Source organism: Ilyonectria robusta, assembly GCF_021365365.1.
Source record: "Ilyonectria robusta strain PMI_751 chromosome Unknown BGZ61scaffold_59, whole genome shotgun sequence".
NCBI classification, from domain to species: Eukaryota; Fungi; Ascomycota; class Sordariomycetes; order Hypocreales; family Nectriaceae; genus Ilyonectria; species Ilyonectria robusta.
The window spans coordinates 1-18,489 of NW_025764493.1; the positions used below are offsets into that span (position 1 = coordinate 1).

Genomic DNA, 18,489 nt, shown 5'->3' on the forward strand with positions numbered 1-18,489 from the left:
GGTGTGGCCCATTTCAATGGTGTATGAGTGAATCCCCGACGTGTTCAGGCACATGTTATAGGGAACTTTTGACTTACCCACGATACGATGAAGAAGACTAAAACGCCACCATGTCAGCTTGCGCCTTGCATTGTTGATCACAGGTGTCCCTTCCAAGAATTGCTACTGCCACATATAGCCAGGCCACGCAATACCCGCTCGGGCAAAGGATAACAGAAGAACTGCCAAGGAACCGGATGAAACAAAGAAAATATAACAAAGAAAACATGAAGAACTCAACTCACCATCATCGATCCGTAGCCCGCCTGAAAGAAACAGTTTTACGTACAAACGTTGCGCAAAGAAAAGCAACGCAATAGCGGAGCCAAATCCGGCAATGTAGTACGCCTGTGGGATGCCTTGTCGCTGCGGATGGTTGAAGTCAACCACATACCCATCCGGTGCGGCCAAGAGTGTCTCTACTCCATTTGTGATGGGCATTTTGATGCAGTCACTCTCAGATAGAGCCGAAGACCTCTTTGTGGATGAAAAATGTGAGAGAACAAGACGAGCTGCATTATGTGAGAAGGGACCACGGCTTTCATATTGCCATTCTGCAGGCGATCCCAATTACACTATCCGGCACGCCCCATGGCGCCCTCATCACACAAGGTTTCAAGCAAGATGTTCTGTGGCGCATCCTATGCAGGCTGGCTTTTCAGCACTTGCTCGTCTCTGTGGGAAGTGAATCCGGATGTCGGACCATATTCTCGGAAGAATCAAGCAGTCGGCCTCTTTTGACACTGAAGGGAGCGGTTGATTTGTCCCCATCGCGTCCACAGCTCAATCAGCTTCCACCGGGTGCTCATCAGCACTGAATTTCTCACTCCGTTCAAACCAGCACACAGTCTTGATTCATGACCAGGTGCTCTCGTGACATTTGAAGAGCAGTAACATTTGAAGCGGGAGGCACACTTGCGAATACTAAATCGCTTCGCCCAGCTGGGATCTTCGTCTCCGGCTCGGACACTCGAGGTCCCGGGGCAGGGGGGGCCCTGACAGAGGCTGTCCAGGAGGTACAGGGGTCTAAACGACCAGGGATCTCAAAACCTATCGGGGCCAGAACAGCATTATCAGCTGTGGCACTTGTAGTCAGTGCGCCCACATCTTGAAAAGCTGACTTGGAGGGGTCTAAGGCAAGCCTGGAGTTTATTGACTCGGTGGCGTGGGTCCCTTGATGAGGATTTTTTGGGTTGATGTCCCTGATTCAGGCCTAGATTCGACAGGTCGAATGCAGACAGCATGCATGCCGCCACAGTGCCATGCCCAAGCGCAAGGAGTCCACGAAGTCGGCAATCCTCCCCGACGAGCTCAGCGCTGCGTCCTGGAACCTCCAAGAAGAACAAGTTTGCTAGGATGGTCTAAATGCATCTTTCGAAAATATTTGGGCACAACGACCCATCGCTTAGACTGCGCACTCGGCCATATTCGGGCAGACCGCTCTGAATACCCGCTGAACCGCACTTGGGTTGGGGGTTCGCTGATGACTTTAAACTCCTGGAATCCCTCCCTATTGGCTGTCAGCAATTTGGAGAACGTCATAGTCTTGTCAGAGGCGTTATGATCTATCACTTGTAATTAGCAGAGACCTAGCCACTGGAGCCGCTAACTGTTCGAGCTCAGTTGCAAAAGTCAGAAAAGCGGTTTTCTTTCGAAACATGTGATCAGGGGGTAGTTCTGACAAGGCTGCGGAAAACGTGCTCTGTAGATGCTCGCCACATGCCTTAGACCCACATCCATACCATGGACAAGTAACTCATATATTTCTCTCTTGCTCGCGGCAGTCGCCCTCCAGAGAACAGGATACCCAGCAAAGCCCCAGTGCTAGTGTCTTGACATGATCTACCACGATTTCCTCGTTTCGCCCGATCCCGCCAGCTGCTCAGCAATCGCCACAGCACCATAATTTCGCGGGGCCACGTGGTGCTGTAGTCGCCAGTAAGAGGCTCGGCAAGAGAATCCGCAGCGTGGGGCAGGCCTGCCAGGACTGCCATCAGAGCAAAGTGACGGTGATTAGTCTCGTCTTCATTCGCAGTTCCCGATTAATTGGTGCCTCCCTAGTGCGATGGCCGCCGACCACGGTGTGGCACCTGTATTGCCAAGGAACGGTCCTGCCGCTACGAGTACCAGTTGAGGAGAGCCGCTCCGAAGTCGCGCCTGCAAACATTGGAGACGCTATTCTGTGCATTGCAGGCCAAACCTGGCCAAGAAGCGGACCGTTTGCTACAACAAATCCGCTCCACCGATGACTTCCGCTTCTTAGTTGGTGGCTCCTCCAGCACCAGCCCAGGGGTCACTGGGTCAGCAGTCTCTCGAGTCCTACACACTAAAACGAGAAGGCTGAAGAATGCCATTATGCTGTATGTTACCGGTAGAATTGGACTCAGTAAGGAGGGCTAGCTTGAAATTGGTAGGACTGAGACAGGTCTAAATAAGGGGGGTTGTAGAATGAATACTGGTAGGATTGAGGCAGAGAGGGATGTAGGATAGATGCCAAACTGCCCAAACATTAGGAACAAAGTCTTGGAGATAGGCTTGAATGCGGTCTAGCTGCTGCTGGGCCTGCAGGAGCAGCTGGATATGATCAAGGTGCTGCTGCAATTGCTGCTGTATGGCATCTATATTGATGTGTGTGAAGGAACGCGTCTTAGATCGCGTACAGTAGTGTAGTGCAGGGTACATTGAGGGCCCGAGAAGTGATTTGAATGACCCCCCCTATCGGTGTGGGTCGGGGTCACATTACTTCAAGCGTCAACCTCCGTAAGTCGCCCTGCAGACGTCACTGTGGAGAGTGACTACTGTCGGTTAGCTCGACTCGTGGTAGCCCTCGTGTACTGAATCCCTTGCTGAAGACCATAGGTAACGTGGGGCCCACAAGGGCATCAAGCCTGACTAGCCCATGGAGAGAGTCAGAGCGGCCCCGAATTTTAGCTATATGGATGCTGTTGGAGTTGTAGTTGACAATACTACTTTAGCGGCGGAAAAGGTCGATAGCCAACACCCAAATCATGTGCTGTTCCATGTATTTTATTTGTCTATATCGCATTCTGTCTCACTAACTCATCAGACCAAAAGTGGAATGCACACTCCAACAGGAGGCGCTGATAAGTTGTGTATATGAGAGATGCATATTATGTAACAGTCTACAGCTTCAAAATTGACTGAAACCTATGCAAGTGAACAGGTTGAGTTTTGTATGGGGAGCTGGAAATTTTGCCCACCAAAAGGGTGGGGTCACCAAAAGGGTGGTGGCGCATGGTTACGGATGGATGGATGGATTTTATTTCGCCCGGAGGGAAGTCCCTATAGGGCCTTGACACAATCTAGTTCACATTTCAGTACATTTGGTACCTGACACCCCAAGCCCCACGGATCGTCGTCTCATCGCTTGCTGCTCAACCTCGTCGCTGCATGTCCATGACAGGCCTGCTTGAAGGCCAAATTCTGCAAGTGTTCAGCATCCTATCTTCAGCAGCTGAAGCACGGTCTGCCAAAATCGAGGCTGCTTTGTGTTAGTAGAGTCGCACGCTAGAGGTTAGTTTGCCGATGCCGCTGGTCCGCGCCCAGCCTGTTTGTCGCGATAGCAAATTTGATTGCCGCACGCACAGCCTGCATGTTTGGCGTCCATTTTTCGTCGTCCGAGGCAGCTTTTCCTCCCAAGAAGAACGATAAATTCCCAATCTTTGTTCGCGAGCATTTAAACATGGCTTCCCGTTGCATTGTCCACTTTTTGCATCGGAAGAGGAAGTGCTCAATCCCCCCGGTCGTTTCCTTTTGGGTTTAGGCGCTCAACTCCTTAGTCATCTTGGTACTTTGGGACGCCATGGGATATGTACCGCGGACTAGCAGCGGGCTCGCGCGGTAGCATTCGGCCATTGACTTTCATGCTCACCACATCAGTCAATAAATGGTGGACTGGTTGCTACTACCAAAATAGTCACAAAATATGTCTAGAAGATGGTTCTGACAATCTGAGTTGGCCTCGAATCCAACGCCGTTTGCTATTTCGCAATTAAAATGCACCTATTCCAGAAATCGCGAGCGCTTAATTACCCATTCATCTTGACCTCCGGATAAGGAGCAACTTGGTGAGCCTACAAAGGGTCACCGCAGTGATCCCGCTCCTAGTCCGCAGCGGATTAGCGCAGTAACCTCCTGCTCAAATGAGTCTAGCGACTTCATCCACCATAGGAAAGGGTGATATTGATTATTCTTGTTAAATTAAAACCTCAGTGGAAACCAGATTCACCCCTTTCTCTCCTTTCCGACTTTCACCTCCTCTCTTCAACCGAAATGAGCCCTCCAAAGATTCCCCCCGAGCATGTCTATTGCGTCCAAGCCGGAAAGAAACATCATGAACTCTTCACCACGACGTATGTTGGCGCGAATTATTGTGGCCGTTGCGGCTTAGCCAACCCCTTTCGGCTCCAGCATCAAGCCAGGTCCAAAACTCCGGCACTTCCGGGCCCATACGATGAGGTGGTGGAGGTTGAGGACTCCCCGCCACGGTCAGTCAGTCCAGCAAGCCAGCTGCTGCGTGAAAGACCGAAACCCGTGTCATTCATCAGCATTGGACGCACGGCTCAACTGCTCCCCAACGAAGTGTCTGCTCCCGGCACGGTGAATACACGAGCACGCATACCTCCTCCTGAGGCGCCGGGCAATCCCCATTTCATGACAGTTGCATCAGCGGCCAGTCGGGCCATTCAGGATACAAAAACCAGTACCAGAAAGCCTATGAGGCAGCGGACGGGGTACCAGTGGGTACATATAAGTCTCCTGCTTGTGAGCTTGGAGACCAGGTATTTCAATGGGCTTGCAGTGGAGGTTCCGGAGACGGTGCTGCCTCTGAAAGATACAGTGATCAAGTTTTCCTCGTCAGATTTACTGACTTGGCCCTCATTCACCGCGATTTTGTTCGACCATCTCCGTCCGCTCCCGCCCACAATCGATCTTACGAACAGAGACCTATGGAGCCTTTCTTACGCTTCGAGTTTCTCTGGCAAGAAGATCGTCACCGTTCCGAACACCGACAAGTACACAACCCCGTCGAGTATGCTCGCCTCGGGGCACTTCGGCAACAATCAGGCAGGACAGTTGAAGGTGCTAGTCGTCCTTACATCCACGGATGTAGTCGACAAGCAGGAGCCAGTCACACCGCTTAGGCCAGATGAATACTCCACGCCAGTCAAGGAAGAAAAGAAACGGAAGGTCAAGCAAGAAGACCCGAGTCCTGCGCCCCGGCGCAAAAAACGCATCAAGCAGGAGGAACATGTCAAGAAGGAGAGTCGCACCGGGGACACGTACAAGGTCAAGCAGGGGGTACACATCAAGGTGAAGCCGGAAGAGCCTGTCCCGACTGCCTCCCGCCAGAGCCCAACGGACGATGAGCTTGAAGATATTGTTGAGGAGATCATTGTACACGAAGATGTGGCAGACCTCTGTGAAGTGGAAGATCCGCTTCGTGATCTATTGTTTGACGGCATCCCTGGCGATAAGGGGAGTGGAGGTATGGCAGGTGACGGAGATGTAGTGGACGGGGGAGATGATGAGGAGATTTTGGTCCCGGAGTTCGTAAGAGACTAAATCACCTCATTGCAGAGTCTAGTTCTAACACTACCAGGTAACCCGAGAGTTCATTGCTCAGAGCATTAATAGCGATCAAGCTCGACTGCCCGGCACTGATATCGATGAGGCGCTTCCACCAGCACGATCCACACGCTTCAAAGGGACAAAGATCCCTGCAACATTTGCTGTCCGACATAATAGGAAGGATGGACTACTCGGCTTCCTCATCTGAAGTCTCGCCATCCTGCTCATCATCACTTATTCCCTCCATATCGTTCCCTTCTTCGTCCTCATATCCTAGTTCAACAAGTGGTTGCTCTGCTGGTTCCCCATCTCCAAGTTCATTGTGGAAAGCCTGATTTGCTCGGTCGTACAATGCTTCCTATATGCGTTTAGATTCGCGAACCCGCAGAGAAACGGCAGGGCTACATATTCGGCAACGCCCCCTGTTGGCGCTTTGCGATATGCCAATGTAGGCTGTCGGCCACTTTCGATGTGCTGAATGATTCTATCTCGAAGGCCCAGGTAGAATCGCTTGAAAGGCCGCAGTTTGTCTGGCTCCTGGTGAGTCCCATGGACGACGTCATCGTAGCCCATTTCGACGAGAACTTGGCGACACCAATCCTTTGTCTGTGGCTCCAAACAACTGCTAATGTCGATATCAGCCAGTGGTCTGTGCAGTCCTCTAGAACCGAGCGGTTAATGGGGATCCCCCAGTTGCATGCCTTCTCTGGGTCCGGGTAATGGTAGTTCATCCAGGGCTGACCGTGGACCACGTGCGGACGGTTCTTCTGAAGGCGGATCCGATGAATGTTCCACGCCTCCACAAAGTCGAAGAGTTCTTGGCGTAATATATCTTCGAAGACGGCATAGATGGCGATCTGATCCTCCAGCATATCGCCGTCGAAGTCCCCGTCCCTGGCAAGCTCCCCAAAGTAGTCCACCCACTGCCGGGAAGATACATGCAGCATGCGCTCCCACCAACTTTCGATCTTGACATTCTTTGTGCTCGGTGCGGCCTTGTAGGAATCCTTTAGGCGCTTCCCTTGCTGGAAAACCTTCCCGTTCCACTCCACCCGTCCGTCTGCCGCCAAAGCAAAATTCCAATGAGCTGCAGCGATTAGCGGCGTCTCGCTACCTCTGTCTGCCTGCAGATACCATGGCCGGAAGCCGTATGTGTCGCATGCGGCCAAGTACTGCTTCAGAACGCTCAAAGCAGTTGTAGCAGAGTGGCCAACATAAAACCAGATAATGTTGCGCGAGTAAGCGTCGATTGCAGCGTATATCTCGAATCCGTACGCCTTGAGCTTGTCATGACCATCAATGCACCACTGGTAGTTCGGACCAGGGACAAGAAAATGTCCTTTCTTCCTCCGAAACATCCTTTTCCGGATCTCGACCTCGTTCGGGAACATGATTTTGTACATCGCAAAGAGAGGATCTCTTGGTACCCAGAACTGCCTTTGCTGCAGACATCCCAGTAATAAATATATTTTTAAGGCTTAATGATAATTATTGTTAAGCTTAGCCATATGGATAAGAATATACCCTTGGGCCATAACAATATATTATCAATAATTCTTAATACGCCCCGCTATTTGGGGGTCCACTAGGTAGCCCAGTCAACCCAGCTTTGCCTGCTGTAGAACCCAATTTTCACCCTATCAGCAACACGTCCCATGAGCACAACGACAACCATGAGCGTCAAGATGTCTCCGTCTGAAGCCACGTCCGACTCTTCCTCCCTCTTGCCTTCTGACAGCATATCGCAAGCCGCCAGCTCATTGTCAGAACCCGATTGCCAGCATATGGTTAAGAGAAGGAAGCTGCGAGCTGTTTCAACATGGGATCACTTTCGAGAAGCCGAGGGCGATGAGCCACACGCAAAAGGCGGGAAGATACTGCACTACTGCAGACGTTGTCGCAACCCTCCTTGGTCAACCCACATATCCGGCAACGCCCGCTATCATCTCGAGAACGCTCATAATGTAGTGGTTCGAGAGGATTCAAGATCGCAAAGCAAACGTCAGCTGGCCATCGAAAACGCCTTTGCAAGAACAGCGGCCAAGCAGTTACAGCAAGCCGGGGAGAAGGAGACAAACACGCTGCGCGGTGTAATCAACGTTGATGCCTTTCGGGAGGCTCAGATGCTGCTAGCGGTACATAGGCACCTCCCTCTAAACTTGTAACGTGGCCAGAGTATCAAGCGCTTCTGTCTGCAATAAACCCTGCGGTCGAAGAGTTCCTGACGGATTCTGGAGGCACGGTTGCGGCGGACTTGGATAACGCACACGCAGCGCATCAGCAGTCGGTTAAGAGGTGGTTGGGTACTGCTCGGAGCCTCATACATATTTCCATGGATGTATGGTCTTCTCCCCAGCACAAGTTATTCATCGCTGTCCACGCGCAGTGGGTTGACGAGGCCTACGTGCCTCGCAAGGCGCTGTTGGGGCTTCCGAACCTCCGCCGCTCTCACGCCGGCGCGGCTATGGTACCTCATTTAATGAACATCATCCGGAAATTCACTTTAGCCCACAACATCGGCTATTTCACTGGCGACAATGACACAAAGAACGACACCTGCCTCCGCCAACTCGCCCAAGAGTTATCGCGGGAGTACGGCGTTGCATTTGATCCGGTAACCTCACGGACGCGATGCGCCGGCCACATCATCAACCTGTCCCTGCAAGCCTTTCTTTTTGCAACCAGTGAAGGTGCCCTGGAGGCCGCGATTGAGGAGGTGCAGGACGAGGCAAATGATGCAACTATTGCGGACGTGTTGCAGGGCTGCATTCAGTCGAATGGTACGTACCAAAAGTCTCACAGCAAACCCAAGCGGCGGACTGACGCAGCCGGTTGGCGGAGCGTCGGGCCCCTAGGCAAGCTTCATAACATTGCCGTGTTCATCCGCAATTCCACGATTCACAACGATGCGTGGGACGACATTGCGGGAAAGGCACTGGGAATTGACAATATTACGTGGTGGAACTCATGGTTCAGGCTGCTTGACGCAGCCATTCGCCAAGAAGGCGCAATGTCCATCTTCCTCAACCAGTACCACAAGGAACTGGAGGACGACATCCTCACCCATGACGACTGGCAAATACTCAAAATGACCCATGAGTTCTTACAACCGTTTTACCAGGCGACTTTGGAGCAGCAAATGGAGTGGGCATCAATAGACCAGGTGCTGGAGAACATGGATATTCTGTTCAAGCAATTTGAGGATGCCAAGGTGCGTATAAGGCGATAATGCTGTCGACGCTGTCCAAGAGCAAATCCATACTAATGTTAGAGCAGCTCAAGTATATTGACAACAGACACATGGTCAACTCCATCCACATGGGTTGGTGGGTCCTCTCGAAGTATTACCGGGAAAGTGACAAGAATCCAATATACGTCACAGCATTGTTGCTCCATCCAGAGAAGCGGCGGAGGTACATTGACCGTCACTGGGCAGAGGAGTGGCGAGAGGGACCTGTAGCTGCTGCACGGCAACTGTGGGCAAAGTACAAGGACCGGCCGCTTGCGCCGATACCTTCGACGCAGCCGGATGATGAGCGACGAGAGATATCGCCGTACGAGCGAATCAAGCAATCAATGAGTGTATTGGATGAGCCCGGCGACGAGGATGAATTCGAAAAATTCATCAAGTCTCCATGATGGCGATATGCCAGGGGTTGAGTTATGCAGGGGAGTAAATCCCTTGCTCGTCATGTGGAAATCCTTTCCACATTGTGGATTCACATCCATAATGGATCCATATCCATCCATTCCACTGCCGTGATCTTAGTCATCATCCACATCAATTCCATATCCTCGAATGTGTAGTGGAGTGTAGTGGCTTTGAACCCTGATCAGAAGCGAAGGAGTAAGGGAGGTCCATATGTGAGGGAACGATCATGTGACTTTCATACTTTATGAATAGTCCCACTTTATGAATTTGTGTAAATAACTTAAGTCAGAGCTTTCCTTAGGAATCTCTTTCTCTCCTTGTAAACAATCATTTTACCCAAGTCGCACCCGACCTCGTTCGTGCTCTTGTACCGTCACAAGCCCCCAAAAAAAACACCTCAACCTTTAAAATAGAAATCACCACAAAATCACAAAAAATCACTGAATCAATTAAGATTATTCGCTATAATCTTCCCCAGATATCGCAACAACTATCTGACATCTTCTTGCGTTATGCCCGGTCTTGTCGTATGCGCCACAACGCCTTTCCTTCGCTTGCGGCGACCTTCCTTGACCAACACTTCTTGACGATTCTCTCACCGCCTGCCCATCAACATTCATCTGATCAATTGCTTGCCTTCCTGGATCTACTGTCACTACTCCTCTTTTTGGTTGTCAGGTCCCTTTTGCCCTCCGCCACCGGCTTAGTATCTCATTTGCTTGTTGAAGGTCTTGGGGCTTCAGCTCTGATTAATGCGCATATTTCCCTTTACTTCTTTATCCTGGAGCGGACTGAATAAACCGGTAAGATCAAAGAAACATAAGTCATTAGATTCTGTGAAATTGTGAACTACGTCATTGTTACTGTATTAAAATAATCGCGCTAACTCTTGTTTGTTATGGTCTAATCGCGTGTGGGCCCGCCACACCTGCAGATTTAGTGGTGAAAATGGTGTATTGTCAAAGGATTATGATTGGGTGAGATCCCTGCTCGTGAACCGCTGGTAGCCCCAGTGCAGCCTAGAAAGGGACGGTGGCTGTCACGAGGCAGACCTCGTCTGGAACGAAACGTTCCCGGCTGCATTGTCCATAGGTTGTTCTGGTTATCTAACCTGTAAAAAGGTTCCATGTGTATTACTTTACGATATCAGAACTTTGGCCCCTTGTATGGAGCATTCAGTTAAACGACCAAGCCCATCATCCATCGGCATATAGTCCCAAAGACAAGCCCTGTCAACGTTCAACCCCAAGAATGTCTTGGCGTGTCTCAGGGTTTTCAGCTGGCTGCAAGGAGGAAATGATCGGCGCCGCAAGCGGGATTCAGTGGTTGTCGATACAGCGAGGAGGGGTTCTAAGACTTCAATGCATGGCTTGCGCGAAGCCGTTGCGTGATGGCACTAGGTTCCGCGTCATTCCGCGACGTGACTTGGGTGTGGGGGATTGAACGGTTGGAAAGTAGGGTTTTTGGGATGAGAGATTTGTCATATTGGAAAGACGAGTCAGCCTGAGCTGAAGAGGTTTATCGACTTTGCGCTCCGCCACGGCATGGGTTGGGCGGTTAGGTAGGGTCGCGGCCAGGCGTAATCGTGAAGCCAGGGTACGACACGACATTTAAACAACATCCCCCGGCATTATGAATTCTTCAGAAACGATCAATTATCAGAGTACAATCGAGACCGAACGTCAGCATGCCTCTCAACATTCAGTTCGATGTTGACGAAGCCGTCATCGGCCGCGACGACAACGATTGGGTCCACTATAACGAGCGCAACGACTCAGACGACGACTCAGATGACGAGACGTTTGAAAAGTACAACAAGTTTGGTCTGCTGAATACGGCTATCCGCGCAGGCGCTATCGCTGATGGAGTCAAGGGGCGTGTCACGTCGGCTCTTACAAACCTGGGCGTGCGCGCGCCGCGTATTGAGAGGGACGACAAGGGAAAATGTAAAGCCTGCGGCGACATGGATAGGTTTATGACGTACCTACATGAGCTGGACATGTCCGCGAAAGCAGAGTGTCCATCATGCGGAATCTTGGCCGAAGGCGTACGACGCTATATCAAGGATAAGAAAGCACTCGGCAGCGGACGGTTGGGAGTCCAAGAGGATTGGAACGCGGGCTGCGCGGGGAGACAGTTTGTGCGGACCAAGCTGAGGTCGGCGACGATGCCGGGGGCGCTGGGGGTGAGAGTTTTGTTGAGCGGCGAGGGAGATGTGAGGCATCTGCTTACGGATGCGAGGCGTGTTCCTTCGGAGGTTGTAGGCGAGTTGAACTTTTTCGGTGTTGAAGGTGAGTGATCCGATATCCATGAGATGGAGAGAAGAGGATGGGAGGGGCTGACTCACATATATAGGGTCTCCTGCGTCGTGGGATACGGTTGGCCTGGCGGCCGAGATTTCAGGCGACACATCGTCCGACGCCGCCTTTGGATGGTTTCTGAACCGACTTAATCACTGTGTTCAAAAGCATGGGCTGTGCAACGTATCGGATGACACACAGCTACCGCCTCGCATCTTGGACCTTGGCCCTCCTGGTTCTACAGAGCTTGATGCTGATATCAAGCTCATGTCTGTCCTAGGCGAAAAAGACCGCTACGTGTGTCTGAGTTACTGCTGGGGCGGTACTATTGACATCCGACTGCTGCAAGATAGATACCACGACTATCTCGCCAAGATTCCCTGGGACATTCTTCCCCAAGGGTATCGCGACGCCATCCAGCTCACGCGCAAGTTGGGTATTCGCTACATCTGGATCGACTCCCTCTGCATCGTCCAAGACGACCGAGACGACTGGCGGAAACAAGCCTCGCTCATGGCGCAAATCTTCCAAAACGCCTACGTCACCATCGCCGGCACAAAGTCGCGGAATCCAAACGATGGCTACTTTTCTGTCAGCCCACCCGAATACATAGCGACCAGAATTGAGCATGGGGCACAGGACGGGACGGTTCGACACGCCTATGTTCGGCAGACGATTCCGCACTTCTTCTCGTCAGAGGGCTCGCATCAAAGTGACTTCACGCCAGGCAATTTTCCCTTGTTGACGCGTGGGTGGGTTTTTCAGGAACGGTTACTGTCGCCAAGGCTATTGCACTTAGGAGACGTCGAGGTGGCGTGGGAGTGTAACGAGGTTTGTGCTTGTGAATGTATGGGTGAGACAAAGACGTATGAATCGGAACCGAGGTGGGCGCATACGAAAGGAGGACACACAAGGAATATGACGGCAGCCGAGGACGAAAAGGATATCCAGCCCGAGTGGAGGAGTACCGTGGAGCATTATACCAGGACGGAATTGACTTACAGGAAGGACATCTTCCCAGCCATATCAGGCGTAGTCAAGAATATGAAGCGGTACCGAAGCGATCGGTATCTCGCTGGTGTATGGGAGAGCAGCGTGGTGGAGGACCTGGCGTGGCTGGCAGTCGACAGGGCGAAGGCGAGGCCCAAGGAGTGGAATGCGCCAACATGGTCGTGGGCGTCTGTCGCAGTGCCGGTGTCGTATACGAACCTACGGACGATTCTAGGCAAGAAATACATTCAAAAGACGGAGCCGCTGGAACAACGGACCGTGTTGGTAGAGACATCGGTCACACCCGCGGGAGACGATGACACGGCGCAATTGACTGCTGCGCATATGGTGCTATTTGGGCCCATGATTTCGGCTAGGCTTATTGCCGACCCGAATACTCCTGGTGAAAAGCAGCATTACTTGGCGATTCATGACGACACTGGTCTGGTATTCGCACCGGACTACGATCTAGTCGCAGAAGGTCCCAGCTGTGTGCCCGTGGGGAGTACGATATATCTTCTTCACCTGTGTCAGGAGCCCAAGTTCAAGAATGAAAAGCGAAGAGATACAAGCAGGAAGACATTCGCGCTGGTTCTCAGAAGGATACATGAGAAAGACGGCGCGGGCTGCCGCACGGTTCCCCGAATGATGGACCGAGAGACGGCACGTACGGGAGAATAGGGATCATGATCCAAGGACCGGATGAGGATTGCCCGGAAGGACACGTTGCGGGACATGGCGTGGATTGTGTAGCTAAACTTATTTGAGCGTTTCTTGTTATTGCTAAACGCGCCCGATGACGGCTTCGGAGCTCGGTGCATAGAGATATCCGATTTCAAGTCTATATCTCCCAACCGATAGAAGCTTTACCACCTTCATCCTCACTGCAATGTCGCCCAGAGTCAATAAGCTGCCTTAATATACTTATAAATACCGCTAGCCGGCCAGATCGAACTAAGACACCACTCACTACCGGTAACCTTAAACTACACAGAATAATTAAGGAGGGCTTAAATTCGCCTAGCCCATTAGGAGAGGCAGTGTTGAGATCGTGCGTAATGGAGCCATATGGTGACTAGTATCACTCTACCGGAGATGATGATATCTACGATACTTCAGATTTATAGTTACATAATGCCACTATATCGGATTCCTCAGACAGAGAAAGCATATCGGGCAGGGTCAGACATCTATCGAATCTATCGAATCGAACGCCAAGCCTTGGCGTTCGAATCAAATGCGACCCTTGTAGATTCGAATCGAATCGAACGCGTCTGTAGATTCGATATCTATCGAATGCCAAGACTCGATCGAACAGATGACTAATCTGGTGCACGTAGACAACATCACAGAACATCGTGACTTCGCAAGTGCGTCAAGCCATTGGTTATCACTGATGCTAAGCAGCGGCAGTGAAGCCCTGTAGATCCCAGCTTTACTCCACGATCGAATGCATTGAGCCATCGCCACTATCTCCCTTCTCAGCCGGTTTCGCAATGGTGCCATCATCCTTCCTGCACTACTAAAGGTCCTCTCACTCTCTGAAGACGACGATGGGATAGTGAGCATATTAACTGCCATCAGAGACAGCCGCGGGTAGCGATGGGCGTTGATTTTCCACCAGCCAATTGGACAGGAACGGGAGACCAAACGCATGTCAGGCACATCGTGCGCACGAAATTCACGAGGTCGCCAGTGTCGTTGAACTGATAAACTCGTACGAATGAATGAAGCATTCGCTCAGCAGTGCAAATAACAGGACGACCTGGTGCGTCCAATCTGAAGGAGTCGCGTGCCGAGGTGCGGGCGTGGGCAAGACCAACTCTTGGAGCCATTGGTGTTGAGGGATTCTTGAGGTGTCGGTCTGGCACTGCCGGCGCTTGGTAACCAGCCAATTAAGCCGTCTAGTGGATCGAGTCGGGCCGCCACGGTCCCAAATGTTCCCTGTTCCTGTCGCTTCAATGGCCCCTATTGGCTCGTGCTGCTGCGCATGGACCATTGAGGAGGACGCTAAACTCGAATGATGATCCCGTCAGGTCCTCCTCCACGCCAGCGTGTTCGTCTCCTTCTTCAGTCCATTCTGGTGCCGACGAAGAATCGACTGTTGGACTCTTTATAGTCTGATGCAAGTGAGGTGGAATGCTGGGGACTGAATTTGAGGGTCGACGTGAAAGCACTGCGGGGTGCCTGCGAATACGCTGGTATAACAGTCCACTGGTAATTAAAGCATAGTTTAGTTGCTCGTCCTGGAGGCCAAAGAGTGTAGTCCGACAAACGGACGGGCGACCACGATTCCATACGCATCAACATTTGGAAACTCCAAGTCGGAAATATTCACCCGACCACGCTAGAATTGGTACCAATAGAAAGCTCTCAGTGAGAGAAGTACAGAGGCGGTATTTTTATTTACTTCCAGTCCTTGATTCTGGTGGAAAATTGGCATGTTCATTCAGATAACGTACATGATAAGCGAGTGCCGCATCCTGTAACGGGCTGTGCCCGTAGGTGGCCTCGGGAACCCTCGGCCTCTGTGTCCACTTTTTACCTTTAAGCCACCATGACAAATATATTTATGGATGGACCTCCTCTACCCTCTTTCTCTTCTTCTTCTTTCCTTAAGTTTGGTATACTCTGTAGAGTGGCCTAGCTAGTTGCAATACACTACCTTGAGACCGTTACACATCCAAGCAAGTGCCGCACTTATACTGTACTGCTAAAAGGCTAAACTTTAAATTTTCTAAAACGCGCCAAATAATTTATAGAAATATAAAGAAATTATAATTATTCATCTAATTAAAAAAGTCATATAATAATATTTTTCTTAGATTTTAAAAAAATTATGTAGCTATTAAACCTAAAAAACTAAATAAAAACAGTGCGAATAACATTTTTCTTAATAACCTTATAAAGTATTTTTTTAAAAAAAAATCTAGAAAATTTTATAATTAATATTCCTTATATAATAAAGCTTATTTTAAAACCTTAACTAGTGTGGACTTTTTTTTAATTTTAGAGAATTATTTTAGCTTAAGGTGTAATGTGACGGTCGGGTCTAACCTAAGGGTATAGGGTAGGTCCGAGGCGTGTGGTGTATGATCGAGTGGATCAGGACGTCGTAGTGAGCAATGTAGGTCACGGTCTGGTAATGGTAGAATAGTAGATTCAATGTAACCAAGTGTGTTGATAGCTAAGGAGCTTAAGGCTCTGGTTAGGGACTTAAGGTCTTCGTCTATATAGTATTGTCTGGTGAGGCGATCAGGAGTACGGTGGTCGCGATCACTGGTGATCCGTCGGGATCACTGGTGATCGGCCGTGGTGGGTCCCTGATCGTGTACTACAAGTAACGTGAAAAAGTGGGCACGTCATGGTTCTGCCGGTTGTGACCGCCTGGTCCAACCTGGGCCGTGACATGTAAACACGAAGAAATTTCAAGTGCGGCACTCGCTTGGATGCGGCACTCGCTTATCATGTACGTTACTCCAGTGTGCCTTGTCAGCGATATTGATGGGGCATGCCTACCCTATACCTTGCGTTTGAAGCTACCACGCGTCTCACCTATTCTATACGAGTGTTCTAGTACCCCCTAACTTCAGCTGCTGGAATTCACCTGTGGGAATAACCCGTACTTCCAACGTCTCCCACGTCGGATTTATTCGTCATGGAAGTTGACTGGACGTGTCATTCCAAGCTACAAAGTCGAGTTACCGCCGAATTTATACGCAGCACATCAGCCGGGATGATGGCTACAGTTACATGGTACCTGAAGCTCCGTAGGAGAGTCGGGGAGATAGGTGTACTCGCTAACATATCTTAGCACCATCGTAGGAGCCTGACCAGCGAGGAACGAATCACAGGCGCCGCGTTGAAGATCGCTTTACAAGTGGTTTCCAACGCGTCAATCACTCACGCTAAACCAGCCCCTGGCAAAGTTTCTGCGCATCGCGCCGGTTTGTTCGATCGAATCGACCGAATGCTTGGCGCCCTTCGATTCGGTGTCGAATGAAATGCGCCCTGTTCGATTCGTATGTCGAACGGAGCACACCCCATTCGATTCGACATCGAATCGAATGCCAAGAAATTCGATTTGACATTCGTAAGACTTGGCATCGAACGAATCTATCGATTCGATTCCCGTTCGTTCGATGTCTGACCCTGATATCGGGCTTCTTGCCTAAGAGAATAAGCGCCTCTCCCCACCCAAATACACACAAAGCAGTTAAAAACGATGCGGGTAGAATACGGATAGATAAGAACGCAACCTATCAAGAAGAAGGTATTGGCGATGGATTGCTATCCGACGTCGAGTCTCAGTTAGAAGACGCTTTGAAATAGACTCTAGCTCTAAGTCGGATGTCTTAGATGCTAAAAGTGAGATAGACATCAACAACACCAGTGTTCCTTCCGAGTCGGATATCTACTTAGCAAAGGGTTTCTTAGAAAGAAACTAGGGGTATTCATGCGATTACCAAGAAGAAGAAGAAGAAAAAGAAGGAGAAAATATCAGCGGGGATGCACGGCCTGGGCTCGGTCTAAAGGATATGGCTGACTACTGGCGGAACCTTATGGTACCAGATGCAATTGGTACTGCATCACCTCATGCTCGGACAGACAAAAACGAACAGGTTCAGCTGGATTAGTCCTTAATACTAAGTGGTGGAGATAGTCGCCTAAACTTAAACATCCAGAGGTCTTAAAAAATCGCCCCTAGTATTTAACGTACTTAGGATATGGATAGCGTTATCTCCTGGGCTTTATGTTTATTAATTAACTGTAGGCTTTATGTATCGTATCATCCGCCAACTTCAAGGAATTTTGGAAGCAGTATTTATATCGTCCACCGCACCGTCAATGTTCAATACGTATGGTTCGGCTACTGCCAGCACCGCGTAGTCCCGCAAGTCTCCGTCGTTCATCATGCTCAGTTGCACTGCATCCCTCTTCCCCACGTTGAGCTGGAGGATCTGGAGGTTAGTACACATTGTTGCCATGCATTTGTCGCACTCGGCAGTTGCGACTGAGCGATTCGTGTGGCCCTCCGCAGAGAGCGCACTTCGGCTCGATCGCCTGGCACTGTGTGTGCCGGTGTTCCGTCTCTGCACATTTGCCACATCGCTGGGCCTGTTACAGGTGAAGGCCTTGTGACCAAGCTCCCAACAGTTGTAGCATTGGACCGGGCCTTGGCGTCGCTCGAAAACGTTGGTGCTGGCCGACTCCCCAGCGAGGTGAAAGTATCTCTCTTCCAGCAAGCGTTGCGCATCGCTCACCTTCGTAACGTAGATCACCATCGAGCCGTAGGATTTCCTATTCTCATTGTCGCTGAGCCAGTGCATCTTGGCAATCGTCACTCCGTTCTCCTTTCCCAGCGCCTCCGCCGCGCCTGGCAGCACGTTGCCAGCTGAGCCCAGTACCGCTGCCCTGTTTGCACCGTCAATTTTGACCGGATATAGTTGGTCCCTGAGGACTCTTGCGCCCGTGACTGCTGTCTTCTCCGCCGCTTCCTTGACGAGCTTCATCTCCGACTCGTCTCGGCAGATCACCTTAATACGGTCTGCGTTCTTTGCATTCCTCACTACGGCTGCACACCTCCAGTCCTGTCGGCCCTCCTTCTTTCGCATCTCCTCCTCAATGGCCTGTCGAATTCCTCCCACTTGCGCTTTGCCCTTCTCCTCCTCGTTGACACGTGATGTGTCGATAGTGCAGAAGAGGGTATCGATAAGCGTGGACGGTGTTGTTTGTATCGACGAGAGCGTTTGAACGTTGCTTGGCTGGCTTGACGGCGGGGTACGGGCTACGTCTGCATACGATGGGTGCGGGCTCGTCTGGGCGCTGTTGGCCTGAATACTTTTGGCCATCGCGTCTAGCTGCTCTCGCAACTGCTTTGTTTCTTCTGCCGCTTGTTCCCTCACCTGCCTGAGC

At 50.8% G+C, this 18,489-nt stretch overlaps 7 protein-coding genes across 7 annotated transcripts; 4 read left to right on the top strand and 3 right to left on the bottom strand.

The window, feature by feature from the left end:
• Positions 1–285: 285 nt before the first annotated feature.
• On the bottom strand, positions 286–480 carry BGZ61DRAFT_319800 (uncharacterized protein; the record flags this gene model as incomplete). Its single annotated transcript, XM_046238919.1, has 1 exon — positions 286–480. A coding segment is annotated over one exon (195 nt), but the record flags the coding sequence as incomplete, so codon positions are not given.
• A 3,848-nt stretch (positions 481–4,328) lies between these two features.
• BGZ61DRAFT_571457 (uncharacterized protein) lies at positions 4,329–6,078 on the top strand. The gene is made up of 2 exons (XM_046256068.1): positions 4,329–5,613; positions 5,663–6,078. The coding sequence occupies exons 1-2, from the start codon at positions 4,333–4,335 to the stop codon at positions 5,837–5,839; spliced, it is 1,458 nt and encodes a 485-aa protein (XP_046094417.1). The 5' UTR covers positions 4,329–4,332; the 3' UTR covers positions 5,840–6,078.
• BGZ61DRAFT_194016 (uncharacterized protein) lies at positions 5,937–7,179 on the bottom strand. Its single transcript, XM_046237835.1, has one exon. It carries the CDS (start codon positions 7,032–7,034, stop codon positions 6,033–6,035), a length of 1,002 nt encoding a protein of 333 aa, XP_046094418.1. The 5' UTR covers positions 7,035–7,179; the 3' UTR covers positions 5,937–6,032.
• A 110-nt stretch (positions 7,180–7,289) lies between these two features.
• Positions 7,290–8,242, top strand: BGZ61DRAFT_194020 (uncharacterized protein). The gene has a single exon (XM_046237836.1). It carries the CDS (start codon positions 7,305–7,307, stop codon positions 7,794–7,796), a length of 492 nt encoding a protein of 163 aa, XP_046094419.1. The 5' UTR covers positions 7,290–7,304; the 3' UTR covers positions 7,797–8,242.
• A 229-nt stretch (positions 8,243–8,471) lies between these two features.
• On the top strand, positions 8,472–9,270 carry BGZ61DRAFT_434950 (uncharacterized protein; the record flags this gene model as incomplete). Its single annotated transcript, XM_046243972.1, has 3 exons — positions 8,472–8,842; positions 8,908–9,006; positions 9,082–9,270. The coding sequence occupies exons 1-3, from the start codon at positions 8,642–8,644 to the stop codon at positions 9,268–9,270; spliced, it is 489 nt and encodes a 162-aa protein (XP_046094420.1). The 5' UTR covers positions 8,472–8,641.
• A 2,517-nt stretch (positions 9,271–11,787) lies between these two features.
• On the top strand, positions 11,788–13,254 carry BGZ61DRAFT_373306 (heterokaryon incompatibility protein-domain-containing protein; the record flags this gene model as incomplete). The annotated part of the gene is made up of 2 exons (XM_046242243.1): positions 11,788–12,174; positions 12,256–13,254. Coding segments are annotated over 2 exons (1,386 nt in total), but the record flags the coding sequence as incomplete, so codon positions are not given.
• A 2,773-nt stretch (positions 13,255–16,027) lies between these two features.
• BGZ61DRAFT_467477 (uncharacterized protein) lies at positions 16,028–16,683 on the bottom strand (the record flags this gene model as incomplete). Its single annotated transcript, XM_046247775.1, has 1 exon — positions 16,028–16,683. A coding segment is annotated over one exon (199 nt), but the record flags the coding sequence as incomplete, so codon positions are not given.
• Between the last annotated feature and the right edge of the window lie 1,806 nt (positions 16,684–18,489).

Bases quoted from the DNA above. Each gene is read 5' to 3' on its own strand.
- BGZ61DRAFT_571457 (XM_046256068.1), top strand. From the start codon at position 4,333: ATGAGCCCTCCAAAGATTCCCCCCGAGCATGTCTATTGCGTCCAAGCC. The intron at 5,614-5,662 runs GTAAGAGACTAA...TAACACTACCAG, and splicing joins AGATTTTGGTCCCGGAGTTC to GTAACCCGAGAGTTCATTGC.
- BGZ61DRAFT_194016 (XM_046237835.1), bottom strand. From the start codon at position 7,034: ATGTACAAAATCATGTTCCCGAACGAGGTCGAGATCCGGAAAAGGATG.
- BGZ61DRAFT_194020 (XM_046237836.1), top strand. From the start codon at position 7,305: ATGAGCGTCAAGATGTCTCCGTCTGAAGCCACGTCCGACTCTTCCTCC.